Here is a 19,504-nt window from a genome sequence, read left to right on the forward strand (position 1 = left end):
TCATTTACTTTCTAAAAAGGTATTGTAAATGCAGTAAGCCTAGAAGTGATACTTCAAACCTCAGAAGTTTTGGCAGAATCAAATTTTACACTTGTAATCCAGAAAGAAACACAAGTGAGGACAAAGTGTTGCTGCACCCTAGTCATGTGTTATAGCCTACCAAGCGTTCATGTGAATGAAGGCTGCCATAACTACTGGACTGAGACATGTGGGAAGTGGAGGTCCCCAGAATTCCACCAAAACCAGGCTGGCTCATCCCATTTGATGAACTCCAAAGGTCAGAAGAATTGTGGGTCCCATCTAAGACAAAAAGAGAAATATAAAATTTTCCTTAGCTAAAATTTTTCTTTTATTTTGATGATGCTTATAAAAATTCAAAGGGTACCCTCTAGATATTTTTTCTTCCTGTTAGGTAGATAGCTAGGGTCTCCAGCTCTTCTAGGGAACAAGGGTGCCCTGCCTTGGTGCTGCCTTGAGCAATTGCCCTACCTGGGAAGAAGGGTAAGAGTGGGCACTCCATCTTGGTGTTACCCCACCCTTAATCCTATCCTAAGCAACTGCTACACCTAGGGAAGGAAGAAACACCTTACCAATCTGGGAATTCCCCAGCCCAGGCATAATAGGATTTGGAAAGTAACCTAGAGTAAACTAAGGCTAATTATTATGTCATTAGCTTAAATCTACATTGTGGTTCACCACCCCCTGCCCAAAGCTAGGCTTTCAGAGGAGCTCACATACGAAGATACAACCTTGAGAACACCTGTTGATCATTTGGTAACATCCCACACCTCCCAAAAGCCCTTCTCCAGATCATGCCAATAAAAAGAAACAACCCGAGAATTCCCAGAGAGAGAGGGAGAGTCAGTCAGCGAGTCACTCTGTCTCTCCCCACTCGCACAGACAGACCTGTTTCATTTTACAATAAAAAGCTGCCTGTGTGAAACTGCTTCCTGCTGTGGTCACTCCATCACACTGGACCTGCTTGTGATTTTTTTTCCAAGCAAGGAGCCAAAGAACTAGGATAACAGTCCACCAAGAGGCTGGACCTGACACTGGTGTGTCTGGTCATTCTTTGGCCAAGAGCACACCAAGAACTGAGAGCAGACGGCTACCCTGACATTCCCTTTTCCAACCTAGTCTTCTATCCAGTTTTCTTCTCTTCAAACTGTGAAATTACTATTTAAAATTAAGGAATAAGCTTTAAAGTTAGAAAAAAAGTAATCCAAACTACAGTAGGTAGGTCATCTAAATTTGTATAAAGGAGGATAATAAAAATTCTGAATTTAGGGATAGACTGGATTTAATTTTTGGTTAAATGGTATATCCATAAATAAACCAAAAAAGTTCTTAATCCGTAACAGGCAATTATACCTAACATTTTGAAACTATGGAGTAAAGAAGTTTCTCTAACAGTAAACCTAAGTAGTTGATAATAACCATATTATAGTCAGCCTTCAAATCAAAAGCATCAGCAATGACTTCACTTTCAAATATTCATATAAAGTCAAAGAATCATTTACGTAATAATTTATTGCTCCCATATACATGCTTCACATAGTCCAAAACCACAGGAGACCAAATAAAAATGACTTGCTAGATGTGAATTAAAGGAAATGTAACACTTTTTCTCTCCTTAGTAACTTTTACTCTGTTCTATGATATTCACTGTTTATTTATATTGGGAAGTCTAGGTATGATATGAATCTGTAATTTAAACAAAAAACTAAAGTTAATAAGCTTTCACACATTTACATTCTAAGATGAGCAAGAGCAGCTGTATTCATGTTTCTTAACTTCTTTATAAATTCAGTCAATACTGAATGGACACTGCAATGGTTTGCTGGATAATCCAACTAAATTGCAGTCAGCAGTAAAAAGCACTAGAAAACTATAAAGCTAAATTTTAATTTACTTTAGCCAAAAAATACCTAGATAAATAATGTCTGAATTGCTGTGTAGGTATTCTCTTTCCTCACATTTTAGGATACTGGCTAATACATAGATGACTGTGGTAGTATTTGACAACTGTTTGGTAGTACTTACCTTGCATAAAGAAAGTGCTAGCAAACATACTGGTTGGTGGCTTAGGAGATGGATAACTAGGAGATTCACGGTTGAAATCATCTGAATTTGGGGATGGTGCATATACCTTAAAATTAAACAGTAAATTTAATTAAAATGTAAATGATTATCATTAATTATGTAAAATGAGTTCTACATTCCATACAGGGCATAAAAAGGTCTGTCTAATCTCCATAAAGGCCTACCCCAACCACAAAGAATATTGCCTAAATCCACATAAATAATATCAAACTTAGTTGCTATCTACATGTCTTTTTAACTGATTACTAGAGAAAACTACTACTCCAAATATCCCTGTAATGCATCTTGGTGTGACAATTATACTAGGTGGTTGAATAAAGTCATAAATGTTGACTTGGCTTACAAAACACAAATCTCACACAGACTTATGATTCAAAATCTGACGGAGCAAACATGTCTTTTGAATATAGCATGAAATAAAATTTAGGTTCATAAAATTCATTCTTTTCACTGTTATAAAAGTTATCAAATAAAATGAGTTCGATTAAATGTTGCTCTCCTTTGCTATATTACAAGATAACTGTGAAAGGCACAACACAATTGTTCAGGAACTTCCTTAACTTGATATAGCTGGCAAATCAAATTCTGCTGAGGGGTTTTAATTCTTTAATTTCAAGTACACTTTCAAGTCTGGCACAGCTTTAAGAAAAATCTCATTTAATTTGTTAGAACAGTTTTAATTTTCTTTGATAAACTCTTGCTTCAGATAAGCAAACTATGAACATTTTGAAGCAGCAAATGGCCAACATTTGCATTCCTCTGGAAAACTAAATGGGCAGCCAAATAACCATAATGATCAAAACATGATCACACTATTCTCCTAACTACTGAAACCAAGAAGGAAACAAGTAACATTTGTATGATCTGTAAAAGTAAACTTCCAGAAGTCAGGAAGGGAAAGGTAAGCTATTTTGAGCAGTGTATGAAATAATTTATTTTGTTTCAGTTTGAAAAGGGTATATCCATTAAATTTCATTGCAAAATAAAAACTCTTTAAGTGTTTACTTAAGTGGAAGAAAGTAAGTACCATTAAAATTATTGGAGCACGTGCAAAAAAAATCATACATATATTTGTTTGCATAAGCATAAAAAATTTCTGAAATTACACACAAGAAACTTAACAATGATTATATCTTTGGACTTAGAATTGAGAAGGACTTTTACCTTATATACCCTTCTACATAATTTGGTATTTTTACCTCAAACATATATTTCTATACACTAACTACAGAAAAAGAATTAAGGAAGCCCACTAAGATTAAAACGGGGGTTCAATTTTTTGATTTACATAAACTGTAAATTATATTAATTTATTCTTTCTCTGAGACACTAAATGTAAAGACCTCTGGCAAATTACCCTAACCTTTCCAAGACTCAATTTCCTCTTTTATAAAATGATGCCAACAGTACCCAAAGTAAGCAGTCAATAAGTATCAGCTAATATTATCTATCATTCTAATTAGGAGCAGTTACTCACTAAATATCCCCATATATACAGTTTATCCTACATAAAAGGTTAAAAAGTCTGTTTTTATTCTTCTTGCTAGTCTTGGTAATACCAACACAGGTGTGTCTTTTTAATGGATTGCCATTCAGGTTTGTTTCCTACCTTTCACATCCCAAAGATAAAAACACACATCTGTGGTACCTGAGAAATTTGGGACATGATATCATATATTCCTATGAACTATCCAGAAGGATCCTAGTTAGGTGAATATGGCAGATAAAATGGTTTGTTCATTATACACATTAAACATACTTTTATAGTTTAAAGTTATTGCATAAATGATTGTGTTAGAATAACTGGGTATATACTAATGTGTTTGCAATGCATTATACAGGCTGACAGGCAGGTGAAGTTTTCAGGAAAGGAATTTTGGACTATTTTCTTTTAATAAAAAAAATCTAAACTTAGCCACTGCTAGAAGTCCTTTGTCCCCTTTGTATATAGATTTCCCCAAGACAAGCTGAAACCACAAACAACAAAAAATACAGTAAATGTATAGACCTAACCAGAAAATACAAATGAGAATTAAATTTGGAAGACAGCATCCGAACATATGCTTTTTATCACAAACGTGTATTTACTATACATATCATCCTTGATCTTAAAGTATGAAATATAAAATTCTCTAATTCTACCCAGGTTATAGACTGAAACACTATGTAAGACTCTCACACTTAATAATTATGAAAAAAAATCCAATTTTGATTTGTCATTTCACACACAAAATACCTATATAATTTATCAGTTTAAATTTACATAATGTCAATTTATATTTATCTTTATTCTCATTCAGTTCACTGTATTCCACATATGACATACTTACACTTTTAAATTTTTAAAATGTTTGTAATTATAAAAGGAAGTGGAGGGATAAACGTGGCTTTACTGATTTACAAATTGCTGCTAAATAAAGGAGAATATGCTGATCAGATAATGGTTAATTGATGGCTGTCATGGAAAGCAAGGAAACCAAGATAAATCGCACAAAGCAGAGAAAGAGACTTGCCATCCCTTATTCAAAATTTTTGAAGTTGTATGGAGAAGACAGGGCACATTTTACAGGTAAATCATGCTAGTCTTTACAAATAGACTTTGGAAAAATACACTTTTAAAGGATAGAGCTTATAAATGAAAATAGTAAAAAAAAAAAAAAAAAAGGAAAAAGAGAAAAATAGAAAAACCTCCAAAACCCCTGAACCTCTACATTATCATTTACGTATTAACACAAGTTCAAAATTTTTATCATAAAATTATTTTGAAATACATAGTTCTCAGAGAGGTCCACCTAATTAGCATTTCTAATACAGGCTAAATAACTTTGCTTTTGGTATCTTAACCATAGTTTGCAAAAACATAGATGCAATGTTATGAAGCAGCAGTTGTGCCAGTCTTGATTTTTCAGATCAAAGAGTTCTTGCGGCAAAGCACAACTGATGTGGTCTCAAAGATTTTATTAACTCCAGATGTAGGGAAATAGTCAGCCAATTCCACAAAAAGAGTAAGTCTCTCTTAGTTACAATCAGTACTGGCCACAAATTAAAACCAGACTGCTTATGTCATCTGATCACCTGCACATAGATGCCAGTTTTTTTTTTTTTTTCCTAGTTATGATCTAATCATATGTTTAAATCACAAGGATGATTTTGTATCACAACAAACAATCTTAAAATTAAGAGAAAGAAATATGTATGCTTTAAGATGAATAAAATCTGCCAGGAGTCAAACTATTTTAAAGGGACTAGAAAAAGGTACAATTAAGTCATTTAAGATATTCTATTAAAATGTGGTAGACAGACATTTCCTTTAGAACTCTAGCCTCTGTTTCTGAATGCCAGGCTCACAGTAGCTATCACGGGACTGACTCTTTTCCCAAGCACTTATATTTTCCCCTCCAAGAATGGTGTTAAGAGAAATGAGTGTCTTGAGAATAGACACTCCTAATTTCAAAGAACAGAATTGAAAATCTAAAATATATCTCCCTTTCGACTATTAACTCTGGCTAAAAGAACCCACATTTAATACCTTGAATGTTCTGATGGCACCCCACTCCAAAGGAACTTTGTAAAACGGATAGCATACTTTAGGAATGAATATTTACAATTATTGTTTACAGTGAGTATGCAATTATGTTTGGAATTTTTTAGTTCATAAAACCAACTTGAATCAAATTGGCAAAGACAGATTCCTTTCTTCCTGCTTCAGTTTAGTCATACGGATAACCCCCAATTCAGGGCAGACCCACTCTCTCTTTAGCTCTAGAGGTTGGAGCTGTGCACTATGCTTCTGATTTCAATGCAACCGTCCTATCATCAATATTGGAAACATCCCTATGAGGCAGGGAAGCATAATGATTTTCTGATAATTATTGAGAAAAGATGCAAAATAGTAGAAGTTTTTGCAAAAAAAGTTTTTCATTTAGTCACATTCAGTAATAAGACAGAGTTAAAGCATTATGTGATTCCCCATATTTTTGAAAACAGATTCATAGCCTGTGTGGTGGCTGATATTTTTATATGTCCCAGATTATGAGGAGGTAAGAATATCCTTTAATATGTGAGAATAGTCATATATCCTAATTAAGATACTCTTCCAGAGAAAATGAGAGGAATGCTTTAGATTGAGTGCTGTCCAACAGAGGTTTCTGTGATGATGGAAATGTTCTGTATCTGTGCTATACAACACAGTAGCTATCAGTCACATGACTATCAAATGTGAAATGTGGATAGTACCAACTAAGGAACTGAATTTTTAACTTTATTTTAATTAATTTAAATAGCTATATGTGGTTAATAGTTACTATACTGAACAAGGCAGATTTAAATCACACTCCCTTACTCAGCAGTTCAAGATTCATAAATTATTTTGAAAAATATTCTAGAATTCTCATAAGCTCCAAGGCCTACAAAAACCAAAATCAGCCTGAATTTTCAAACATTTTGGGAATATCTTTCACCTAATTTAGAATAAAGAAAGAAGTGGCTTATCTATTTTTCTGAACATGCTCCAACACAGAACTAATTACCAAGATTTCATTATGTTTGTGCTTCTATTAGCTCTTTTGTCAAGATGGTTTGAATAGCAGTTCTCTTTAAGTTGCGATATGTTCAATATCGTCAAACACTTTAATACGTGTTAATATGGACCTCAAATATGTGAAAGGTCTATGCCAGTAATAGAAATTATCTTAAGCACAATTTATACCCCCTTACCAAAATAACAAAACATCATTTGGCTAATTTACCCTACTATCATAATTTTAAAATGAAAATATGATATTATATTCAGGAACATCCACTTGATTTATCTGGTGTTTCAAATAATTATATTTTGTATGAAACAATAAAAATTTTACAAGATCTAGCTGAGTACTTAAAATGTGGGGGTAAAAAGTCTAGGTCAATGGAAAAAAGAAAATCCCAACTCAAGTCAAACCGTGTATTAAAAAAAACCGTAATTAAACCTCTGGGCCTATAATTTAAAAAATATGTACATTTAAGAGTCAGCCCTCAAAACCTAAGGAAGAAAAACTAGATAATTATCCTAAAAATTTATTTTTTAGTGTTCAAATTATTGCTGATTAACCTATGCAAGTTCCACTCTCGGTGATATACACAATTACTAAGACAAGTTTCCTTGTATTTCTGAATTCTGTGGGATCTGAATTTAGTAAAAAAGAGGCAGTTTTAAAAACAGTAAATAAAATTTTGTTTTAATAGCTATACTCATTCAGATAAGAGTGCTAAGAAAAGAACTTTCCTAAAAACCATTTTCTATGTATTTTTCTGATCATTTGGATCCATTAACTTTCTATGAATATTGATCTTATATATATCCTAAGATAAAAAGCATATATCTTTACCTAAAAGGCAAAATTTTAAAGTTTCTGAAGTTTAGGTCTTCACTTTCCTGTTCTTTCTCTAATCAAAATTAAACATAAACCCAAAGAAAAACACAAAACATTTAAATAAATTCTAAAATGACAGTCTAAGAATTTCCCAATATCTAAGAATACTTAAACGAATGACAGATTTTATAAATACCTCAATGCTTTCAGTATTTTAACATTACGTAAAAATAGCAAATTTTGCCATGAAATTAAATTTGCTACTATGGTTTTTATGATTCCAAGCCTAAGGGGGAAATATTTAGACAGTTCCAGTAAAAATACCACAACAACTGAAACCACAGGCATCATAAAGCAACATATCTAAAGTAAAAGGACTAACGCAGGAACATACAAGTTACCTCTATGGAAGACTCTTTTCACTGAATTAGCCTGTTAAAAACATAACTAGAATTTCTGTAAGAGAGATAAATACACGTTTATGTTTTCAGCAGTTTCCTAAATAAAAGGATCCATATCTTTTCCCAAAAATTTCCAGAGACACGTTTCGGAGAAAATAAAATAAAATTTTCTTTCTAGCAACAATAAGAAAAATAATTCTGGTTTTCAGTACACATCATCTTAAAATCAATTACTGCTCTTGCTGTCTAATAAGCACAGTTGAATACTACTGATTTTTAATTGTGAGAAAAATTCCTTCTTAGGTAAACCAAGCACATTTTTATTAATCTTAATGTCACTGGGTTGTCTACTGTTATCATTTTTCTAATAATCACAATATTTTTTCTTGAGAGATAAATTATGGAATTTCTAAGAGACAGGGTTTGAAACTTGTTTGCTAGGATAATATATTGAACAAATCAATGACGGTCACATCTTAGCTACCTACATTTTAAAGAAATTTAGATTCAACAATACTGCACCTGATCCCCTTTCCTCAACATGTTCATGAACACGTGGAAAGGGACATAAATTTCTCTCTCGAAAACACTGACAAAACCTCCTGGCAGAGACTACGGCTTTAACTTACTGGTATTTGTACTCACTTGAATCAAGAAAGGAAAACTTTCCTGAGCTCATATACACTATCCTCTCAGTAAAGGGAGGAAAAAGTCAAAGTAGATTCACGCTACAGTCCTTGTCATTCAATGTCTGTAGCATTCCATATTCAAAGATTTTAAAAAATGACTTCATGTCTTCCCTATCATAAAAATGTTAGACTTTACTGGGCCCATAGACAATCTGGAAATTTGAATTAATTTAATTGTACTTTCTTCTCTTATGTTAACTAGCAATAACCCCCTCCCCCCCAAGAGAATAGAAAATAAGCCTATATACACACACTGGTTTCTGTGCTTTTATTAACTGAAAATGTTTATTTGAAAAATAAGTCTTAGAAGCATTTATAATGTAATTTTAGTTACTTGCTACTCTAATTCTCACCAAAAAAATCCCAAAAAACAAAAACAAACCAAAAAATACAGATCCCATGGGCAGTCAGGTGCCCAAACCATGGCTAAGCCAATTTTTTACTATGATGAATTCTATTAGATGAGACCTACTAGTCTAATTTCCCGAGTTTTAAAACATACCTGGGATAGTTTTAAGTTCTTCATTTTAAAAACCGATAAAAATTTGCTTGACTAATCGTATAAATTAGTATTCATAAGATTGTTACTCTGATCATACATGCAAAAAATAGATTTATCTATGAGAGTGGCCTAGTGTTCTTCCCAGTTAATTTTTCTTTTCAATGTAGTATATTTTAATACAAATGGTAGTAAGGATAAATTTAGTTTAGCCCTTTGCAATGGAGACTAATTTACTTGTCCTTGGATAATATAAAAGAGAAAACCTGTCCCTGGGAGGCAGACCTGGGTTCAAATTCTGACCTCAGCAATTACTAACTGGGTAGGGCTAAACTTCATTTTCCTTATTTATAAAATGAGGATAGGAACATCTAAATGACAGCATGGTTGTGAGAATTAAATGAGATAAATGTAAAGTTCTTAGCACAGTTCCTGGTAAAGAGTAGCCCTCACAATCATGTTCATTTCTGTCTCTTTTTTCACAGATTCCACCCAAAGAAATAACATTCAAAATTGTGTTTCTAGCTCGAGTTTTAACACTTGGATTTCTGTGTTGTCTCTCATAAGATTAAAATAATCCCCTGATACAATGACAATAATATCATGCCCGTACTTGCTGAAATTTTTATACCTAGAATACTTTTTAGCATGTTTAATTCAAGGCCTAGAAAAATAGAGGCTGATTAGATCTGAGGAAGGCTAAAACTCCAGAATCTTCAAGAAAAAAAAAAGGGAGTCCTCTCTTGCCCCGAATTTTTCTTTAAGACTTTCTACCTTTCTGCACAAAGGACATAATTTATTTGCATCAATGAGAAAACCGAATGCAGGCTGAGTCCTTTTATAAATAAGGAACCTTAGAAACTAACTGTTCCTTGCTATTTTTTAAATCTCAAAAAAGTATAATGTGTAAAAGTTTTAATGTACCCATTTATTATAAACACACATTAATACCCTACATCATGATACAGAATACAGCTATACAAAAGTTACATATGACACAGAACATTAACCCCTTCTTGTTTTAAATAGTGGGAAAAATTTTTGGCTTTTCTTTTCTGTACATATATGTACAAGTCTGTTTTATTTCCAACAATACAATACTGGCCACATAACATTAGGTAATAAAATATAAAAAGACTCTGGTCTTTTCCTAGAGTTTGTTCAGTTTTATTAGACTATCCCAAATACTCTTAAATATATGGAATCAACTTGAAAACTTGAAAATAAAAACTGGAAAATGAAAAAGTATTCTGTTTAAATCCAAGACCACTTAGGATCTGTCACTCATAATACCTCCTAATGGGATGTTAAAAATGAAATCAATGTGAACTCATTAGCATTTACAAATATTAATCTGCTCTATGGTCTTAAAATAAATTGATAAAATGGGATTACAGAGTGAGCTTAAATTTAACCTGTTCACCATGAGAATTATATAAAATTCCATAACTCAAGTGACGAAGAATATTTCACTTAAAGTCTGGAAATATTAATGAAGGTGCTAGTTTTTACTATAAAGCACTGACAGATATTTCCCAATGCATACTAACAATGTATTTATATAATCTTTATACAATGTAATTATACATGATTTTCTTATTGAAGAAAATTGAAATCATTAGAGAATAATGTTTCTAATAATTTCTAATAAAATTTCTAAAAATTATTAGGCATAACTTTTAAAATTAGAGGTAAGTAAAAATAAAACACATATAAGTCCAGGGTCTTATGATTCAGAGTACTAAGATAATGTATCATCTGTTTATACATTTTTCAAGAACATAAAAGTCACCTTTGACCTATATCAGACACAGGCTATCAATTTTCAGGCTATATTTCTCTAACATACCAACTATGCCATCTACCACAAGCCTGGAAATACTTAATACTATCAAAGCTGTCCCCAACCCCCCTCTCAATGTAGAACAAAGAGAAATGTTGTAATAGAGTAATCTGTGCTTTTGAAAGAATAAAATCTAAACTCGATTTGAGTTATAGTCTCTGTTTCAGGGGTCCTGCATAATTAATTTTACTGAACTTATAACATAAACACACACATCCACATACCATTTTCAAACAGACTATTTTACTTAGAATCGGACACAAAAGAAAAATATTTTCATACTTGAAAGACAACTGGCAAGAAAATTATACAAAGATCAAGTAATTTCACTTTATTATCTATCTAAATCTACCTCTCACATTCTCCAAAGCTCTGCTTTTATGGGCAGCTTGAACATATACTTTTAATGAGTTTAAAGATATTTTGGCTTATCATCAAGAGAGCTTATCCAAAAAAAGTTCACAACCAAACACTGGCCAAGTCTAAAGAGGCCTTACTAAAAGAGAATGAAAAAGTGGTCTGATTAGGTCTCAGTACCCTAGTTATAGAACTATGCTATTTCAAACATTTTCAAGTGGTAAAAAGGGAAGAGACAACAGTAGCTAATTTTATGCCTATTTTAGGAAAATGTAATTGAATTTCCATAACTTAAAACATTAACATTAAAAATACTCTTTTCCACTTCCCCTATCACTAAAGCCACATATGCATTTTTTGTAAGACATTTGAGGGAAAAATTTTGGAAGACTGAGAAGAAAAATACTGAATTTCTCATATAAACCAAGATTGTTATTGATTAATATAACATTTTTATAATAGTTATCAAGTATCTTACAAAGATAACTCCTACTGAATCTCTCAGAGAAGTTCACTTTCTTTTTAGAATATACAGAATCCTCTGGCTTAATGTTTTTTATTTCCCCCCCCAGAAACATAAATAATTAATACAAAGCAATTAATTTAAAGAATAGAAATGTCTCACATGGCGATATAAAAAGTATTATTCTAAAACACTTAACCATGTGCTATAAATTGACCCGAAATACATTCTTTGGAAAATGTATAAATGTATTCTTTTTAAAAATAGTGACTTATTTTATGAATCTGCACAAGGTCAAAATTCTAGTTTGATTGGAAACAGATGGTATCCCAGAAAAGTCAGGCTCTGGACCTGAAACTCCAAACAGGAAATACGGCCCTCACTAGCTGACTGCTTTCTCTAATCATTCCCAGAACTTCATACTTGTTATTTTTATGAATATCCAAGATGACTTTCATCTTTTCCTTCCATCTACAAAGCATTGAATAATCCTCAATATATACATATGTATGTATTTTATATAAAGAGTATATGTTTACAATATATGAAAACATCAAAACAAATGTACCTCCAGGCTCACTGCTAGTAAAGACATCAGGCTAAAAATAATAGCTCACAAATTCAAGTTTATTTTCTATACTATTGTAAAAATAAAAGCCAACAACTATCGATTAACTGTGTAGAAGACATGACTTTATTGACAATACTTACAAATAAATATACAATCTAATGTATTGCAGAAAAGGATAAAACAAAACCTTACAGGCTTTAGTAAAAAGCAGTTAATCTACACTGCTTTCCATTAAACAAGTCATTTAGAAGCTATATGAACAAAGAAAAAGGCTTACCGTTTTCCCATTGTAGTAATACATCAAAGAATTGCTGCCCATTCCAGGGACAGGATAAGCACAATACATGTTGATTTTGAAAATTGTTACTGTTTGCAGCTAATGCCTACAGCTTCTCTTCAAGACATACATCCACTCAGGCAAACAGAGTAAGTCTTCAGTACTATGCACCCACACATGGATCTACTCAAAAGGAACTTATGCAAAATAGGACTGAACCAACTCACAGAGCACAGAGGGAGGGTTTATGCTGTAAGTAACCTCTTTCAATTTCCATCAAGTCCTTCCATTGGTGGAGGATACCAATAAGACAAAATCTGGGGTATTAAAAAATATAAATCATTTATAAATGCTAAATAAAGAGATACAGTGTTCTGGAGAAAAATCCCAAGGAATTATTAATCCCAAGGATTTATCTCTTATATACATAAATATACATTCATACACACAAACACAAAGGAAGGCAAACTAACAGATCTTCTGCTGGTTTGTTTTTAGTTTTAATTAAATTAGAAGCACTTCTGGCAGGGAAAACTTGCTTGCTACACCTCCAGTAACATTTCCATCTGGTCTAAAATTGCTTCAACTTTGATAAACACATGATCAAGTAATCAGGAATTGGAAACATTGAATCATGTGTAACAAGAAGGATCTAGACAGTTAAGCCTTGAACAAAATCACTTCCTGGAGAAAGCTGACTGTCATGTAAGTACCTCTTAACTAGCTAGAACAAACCACAATTTTTTTAACTTACAAATAAATCATATTAAAAAATAGAAAGGAACAAATTTTATTAAAAAGTCCAAAAATCAGAAAAATTACCTTAAAAACAAATCACCTGTTTTTACAATGGAAACAATATAGATTTTTCAAGTATTAGGCTCCTCAGATTTCTCATTCATAACACCAATTAAAAGTTTATAATGGACTGTAGTCTTCTAGAACATCTAAATATGTATTAAATGATTCAATAACTAAATAGAAAAAACAAACAAGGTTTTGTTTTCCTTACATAAAGTATGAAAGGTCGGTGTGTATACATACAAAATGTGCACTCTAGCTGATAAATGAAATAAGGCTTCCTAGAAGTCTTTCCTCCAAGTTCATTATTCTTCTTAAGGAATACTTTACATATTCATATTTTTATGTTAATGCTCAAATTTTCCAGAAAGGAAAAATAATCAGTTTGAGAATAAATGTTTCAGATTTTTCGACCTTATTATATTTTGAAGTCAGAAGGTTTTAAACGCTATCTACGAGTACATGTCTCATACACACAAACACATTTTGCTATTTAAAAATTTTCTATTTATCTTTTGGTGTAAATTCTAACCTGGAAAAACAGAACAGCAACTTTTCTTTCTTTCTCATTTCCCTCCATCAAAACCTCTTTGTACAATCTTTTCTCCCTGTGCCCTGTAGGTTTGTTAATCAGAATCAGAGGACAGCTCACAAGCTGCCAAAAGGGGCACATCACTTTTTTTTAAAGGCATGTTTCATGACGCAGAAATCCTCTATGAAATATTCTAGGAATATATAAGGGACTCCCCCCAAAACCTCATTCTTATGAAACATATTGATCAAATTACAGTAATAAAACTAAATCAGACGGTACAGCCAGCTAACTTCACAATGTTTTAAAAGCTGATGGTATCGGAACAACAATAAAACCTCCCCACTCTCTCCAGATATAGAAAAGGCTAAGCAGCAGCTGCAAAAGAACATCACTGCACAGCAGACTATTAAAATGCCAGTCTGCAGAGTGGTCTGTAACTTCCTCCCTCCTGAGAGACCACAAAGACCCATTTCAATCCTTGGAGAACTGTGTAAAAAGCTTTGATTTACAATTAACAATGCCATGCCTTAAAACCATTCAAGTAAATTTTGTCTTTCATAGGCATAGTCTTTACTGACAAAACAGCTATTCTTAAAATGGGGGGGGGGCGTGAATCAACTATCTAAAATAAAATTTCCTCTTTCTATTAATTGTTAAAAATCAAAAAAACATACTTTTCTATAGAAATTGAGGAGGAACAGGGAGAAGAGGGGAGCCACAAAGCACTGACACTACTTCAACATTTTCGTTCAATAATCACTGCTCCAATCTGAGAAAACTTTTTTTATATTAGTTAATAAAATATCCACCTGTAATAACTAAGCTCATTTCTAGTGCCTGACAGAAAACAGAGAGAGTTATGTTGTTTGATAAAATAAACAGCATTTATAAATCCAACTAAGTAACTTTGGCTATTAAGGCACAATGAAAATTTTAATATTTCATCATCAGTTCTTTATTTTAGAGGCAATTATATGATATAAACATACATTCAGATAAAAAAGAAATTCACAGTAAAGCCAAACAGTATAACCAAACTTCTTTTACTCTTCTAAAATCAGTTTATTATTAAGCAACTGTGTAAGATCTGTTGTTAAACCTGAAACCTGAATGTGAAACTTAACAGTTTCTAAACAGAGTGAGAAACTAATTAAAAGCTTTTCCTTACACTTTTTCATTCCTTCTCTTAAAAACATATATGAAATCCATACATCTGTAAGGAAGACCTCCTCTGCCAATATATACCATAGGTATCTGGTACACACTATTGCCTAAATTTGAGAGTACATACAGAAACTTAAAAAAATCTCTATCTGTATCTATAACTATATGATATTAAACTCATTTCTCAAAAACAGTAAATTGTCAAGAAAACTGGTAGTAATCTAAATAAAATGTGCCCCAATATTCTACTTGTATGCTATATGCTATAGCAAGGGTCTTTTAAGTTTGTCACTCTAAAATACCATCTTTCTTGATGTCTGCCTTTCCCAAAAGAAACTAAAACTGGTTGATGTAGACGGTCATTTGCTTTATTGCAATTAGAAATTATCTTCTATAATAAAGTCTTTTTTCTTTACCTCAAAAATATTTTTTATAAAACCTAATTTAATCTATGCAACAGCTGTAGCACAATTTTTTTCCTAAGAAGAATCATATTACAGGAAAAAAGTGCACATAGATGGAGCAAGTGCTGCTCTAGTCAATGCAGTTGTTTAATCTTTGCCTTTTTTTTTTTTTTTTAAAGGAACATGTCAAGGGTTAATCCTGTGACTCAGTCTGACAAAATGAGTCAGCTGGAGACAGGGCCAATTTTTAAACCTGATTTTAGACAGGCATGCTGTCTGTACAGGAGCTCTGAACTGTCATGCACTTTTTATCCTGAATTGTTTCCACCAGCAATTCTACATAATCACTTATATGTTATTCTAAGATGTGATCTGACTTAATATTAACGTTACCTACTACAACAATATAAAAAAATCACCAAGTTTTATAGCAAGATAGGCATTATTGTACACACTGGCAGCATGATTAATGAAAATGTCTGAGAATTCTGGGGGAAAAAAAAAAAAAAAGACTTGGAGCCACACATCTTTTACTAGCAAACTGATGATTCCTGGTTCAAGGATGATAGCATTTCATGGATTTTCAAATATTCCTTTCCCCACCAAACATTTCAGAATGTGATGTTTATTGCTATTCTAATAGTCATCAAGCACAGATCTAAACAAATAAGAAAAAGCTATAATGTGATTTGCCTAAGCAATTTACTTCTTTACTTAAGATTTAGGAAAAGATATTTTCAAAGAGTAAGAACTTTCTGGCCTTCAGTTTAAATTCCAGGCTCTCATACAAAAATTTATTCTTCCTTCTTATTTTTCTGTTGATTGGGAAATAGATCTTCCTTGGAGAGCCATACAAAATTTCTTGGAATTAGCTTTGTAGCATTTTCATCTATTTTATTAGCTCATTTTTATCCTGATATTTGGATCACTCTAACAGGGTCATCTATTTTTTAAACTATCTTTAAGCAAGAATATTTCAAAAAGTAACAAAATTCTAAACAGTTTTCAAAAGAAAATTTTAATTGAACTGAATTACACATCTTGAATTAGTTAATTAATAAAGGCCAGTTAATGGTTAATCTTACTGTACAGTCTTCTAAAATAAACAGGCAACATTCCACTGTCCCAAAAAGCCAGAAGATCTGGCTGGAAAGTAAATCTAAAATCCACTTGTAGGATTCACGAAAAGTTTCAACATTATTTCTAAGTGAATCAATTCTTGGAAAACAGACTATTCGAGAAATAAATGAAGCCAAACTTAAAAGTTCACATATGAATAATTCCACAAATGAACTCTACATTTTCCTAAAGGATAAACTCAGCAAATAATAAATTACTGGCTACAAGGGAGGTGGGGTAAGAAGAGATTAAAGAGGATAGTAAGTGAGAGAACCTATAAGTGGGCAAATTCAAAGCAAAAGACTCTTCTCCAATGGTCTCTGGTTGTCTTCTAATATCCTCACATTTTAGAAAATTTACTTTTGCCACAAATAAAATGAGAATATAAAACTTCAGTGAAATAATGCATCCCTTTCAAATCAGTCCACTAAGACTCAATGTATATTATTTAAATATAATAGTACATCTAATTCAGCAGTCACTTTCATCTTGCTGATACCCAATCCATCAGTAAAAAGGGTTTCCAACTACTATCTTTCCACTGTATGAAAATGTTAAAAATCAAAGACCCGATTTTGTGGTCTTTACATATGTGATGCTCTAAGAAAAAACTCTTTCATTTAAATTTGAATTGTGACTGCCTAAATTTTACCCAAACCAATAACTAGACTTATAGTAGATATCAAAGATTAATCTGAATGGTGGTATACAATTTATTTGGATATTGCCTGGGAATCAGAAGCATCAACACACATAAATATACATTTCTCAACAGCGTAAAGATACACGCTAAAATTCACAAATCAGCATCTGTCTCATACATAGAGCATCATATTTCCTACTGTTTCTTTACAAATATTTCAAGTCTAAATTGAGTTTTAGAAGCTTAATGATTAACAAAATACAAAACACCTATCTGTATAGCCGACGAAAACAATCAGCTATGTAAACTGCATTTTTAGGGCAAAAGAACACTTGTTTAATTCCCCTTTCGACAATCATATGCCTATAGCGAGGATGTGTAAAAACAGCCATATCTTCTGGAGGAGAAAGCAAATAAATCTCTTTCTGAGGTAAATAAATACTACCCCTCTGACATCAACATGAGCAGAACTGACAGATCATACAAAGCTTCTAAAAGGCAATCATTAGCTACCTCTTCAAATGAGAACTGTAATTACAGAGAATATGTAAAACCTGAAGCAAATTGTATGTTTCTTTTGATCACAAACTCACTATGACAAAGCAGTTTTCTTTGAAAAATTAAAGTGTGTGTATGGGGGTGCCCCCTGCCCTAATAATTCCTGCATCTCTTGGCTGTCCCTTTCTTTCCCCACATGAATTGCAGTTTGTCACTTCTCATTTACCACTTGAAATAACACGGTAAGAGAATCATTAACTATGTTGCAACTTGATAATTTTCCTGCAGATGGCTCTATAATCACAGGACTGCCTAATGTGTGTGTGCACACATGGGAAAAAAAATAGATGGGGAGGAGACCCAGGTTTTAAAATTTCTCAATAAACCAGCACTTCTGAAGAGCTTTCAAGACTGGAACAAGGCTTTGCACTATTGACTTATTAGGCAAACTAATAATAAAACAAAACTGTAAGCAAACAAAGTTATTATTTTAAATCATCTGTAAAGGTAAACAATTTTTGTGACTGTGGTCTTAGGTCAAGTTAGCGGTTCCTTAAAGAAAGTGCTACTCATTTTTTTTTGTTGTTGTTTTGTTTCTTCTTTTGGCCTATGCAATTTTTTTCTTCTGAGCTGGAAAGCGCTAGATCCTTTCAATTTATGAGAAATGGAATAGCACCAAAATATTCTATTTTCAATTTACTTTTAAAGAGACTACTAACATCTGCATCTTAGTCCAGAACCATCTCAAAAATCTGTAATCCAAATCTCTACATAATTTATACATTATTTATGGCCCCAATCTATATTTTTGTTTTGGTAAAAATTCTTGCTAGTGGCAGTAATTTTTAATACCTCTCATCTCTGAAAAATTAAATATTAAGAGTCTACCAAAGCATCCTGGCTCACATTTGTAATGATCAAGTAACAAAGCAAAGCTAATTTTTGGCATACTCACTGGAAGAAATCATGCAGATCCTGAACTTACGAAAGGAACTTTTTTTTTTTTTTTTTTTTTTGAGACAAAGTCTCACTCTGTTGCCGGGGCTCGAGGGCCATGGCATCAGTCTAGCTCACAGCAACCTCAAACTCCTGGGCTCAAGCAATCCTTCTGCCTCAGCCTCCCGAGTAGCTGGGACTACAGGCATGCACCATCATGCCTGGCTAATTTTTTCCATATATTTTTAGTTGTCCAGCTAATTTCTTTCTATTTTTAGTAGACATGGGGGTCTCGCTCTTGCTCAGGCTGGTCTCAAACGATCCAGCAGCCTCGGCCTCCCAGAGTGCTAGGATTACAGACATGAGCCACTGTGCCCGGCCCGAAAGGAGCTATCTTTTAAGAAAGGTTTCTTACTACTAAATTCTGGTGACCATTCTCAACAAAAGCCAAATAATACTTCATTTTGAAAGCACATCTAAGGAGAGTATAATAAACAGGGGAGGAGATGGGAAACAGTGTCAGCAGTGCCTTTCCAACAAATAACAAAGCAAAACAAACACTATTTGACTAATATTTAAGTATGCTTCACCAGTGAAGGTGACACGTCACCCTAATAATGACAAGTGTCCTTTACCAGCCAGATTGGGAAACATACAAAATTTGGAAGAAATCTGTTAAGCTACTTAGTCTATGTATCTATGTCACATGTATACGCACTAGAGCAGGAAAGTATTCTCTCTACCACTTATTAGTACTCTATAAATGATAGGTTGCCCAGGTCCCAGAACACTGTGGAGTTTACCATATAACGCAAATGAGCACTAAACTAGGGATCAGGAGATAGGGATT

General features: G+C 32.8%; 1 protein-coding gene across 16 annotated transcripts in view; it reads right to left on the reverse strand.

Moving 5' to 3' along the window:
* TCF12 (transcription factor 12) overlaps positions 1 to 19,504 on the reverse strand; it is a 350,504-nt gene that overhangs the window by 46,126 nt on the left and 284,874 nt on the right. For 13 of the 16 annotated variants that reach the window (XM_069483559.1, XM_069483534.1, XM_069483565.1 and 10 more), the window contains 2 exons: positions 2,044 to 2,149; positions 161 to 300 (listed from right to left, as the gene is read on the reverse strand). In XM_069483559.1, the coding sequence (XP_069339660.1) occupies positions 161 to 300; positions 2,044 to 2,149 (246 nt within the window). Of the gene's footprint in view, positions 1 to 160; positions 301 to 2,043; positions 2,150 to 12,554; positions 12,717 to 19,504 lie in introns of those variants that run through there. The other 3 variants (XM_069483564.1, XM_069483563.1, XM_069483567.1) reach the window with 2 other exon arrangements.

Source organism: Eulemur rufifrons, chromosome 2 (genome assembly GCF_041146395.1).
Source record: "Eulemur rufifrons isolate Redbay chromosome 2, OSU_ERuf_1, whole genome shotgun sequence".
Taxonomy (NCBI): domain Eukaryota; kingdom Metazoa; phylum Chordata; class Mammalia; order Primates; family Lemuridae; genus Eulemur; species Eulemur rufifrons.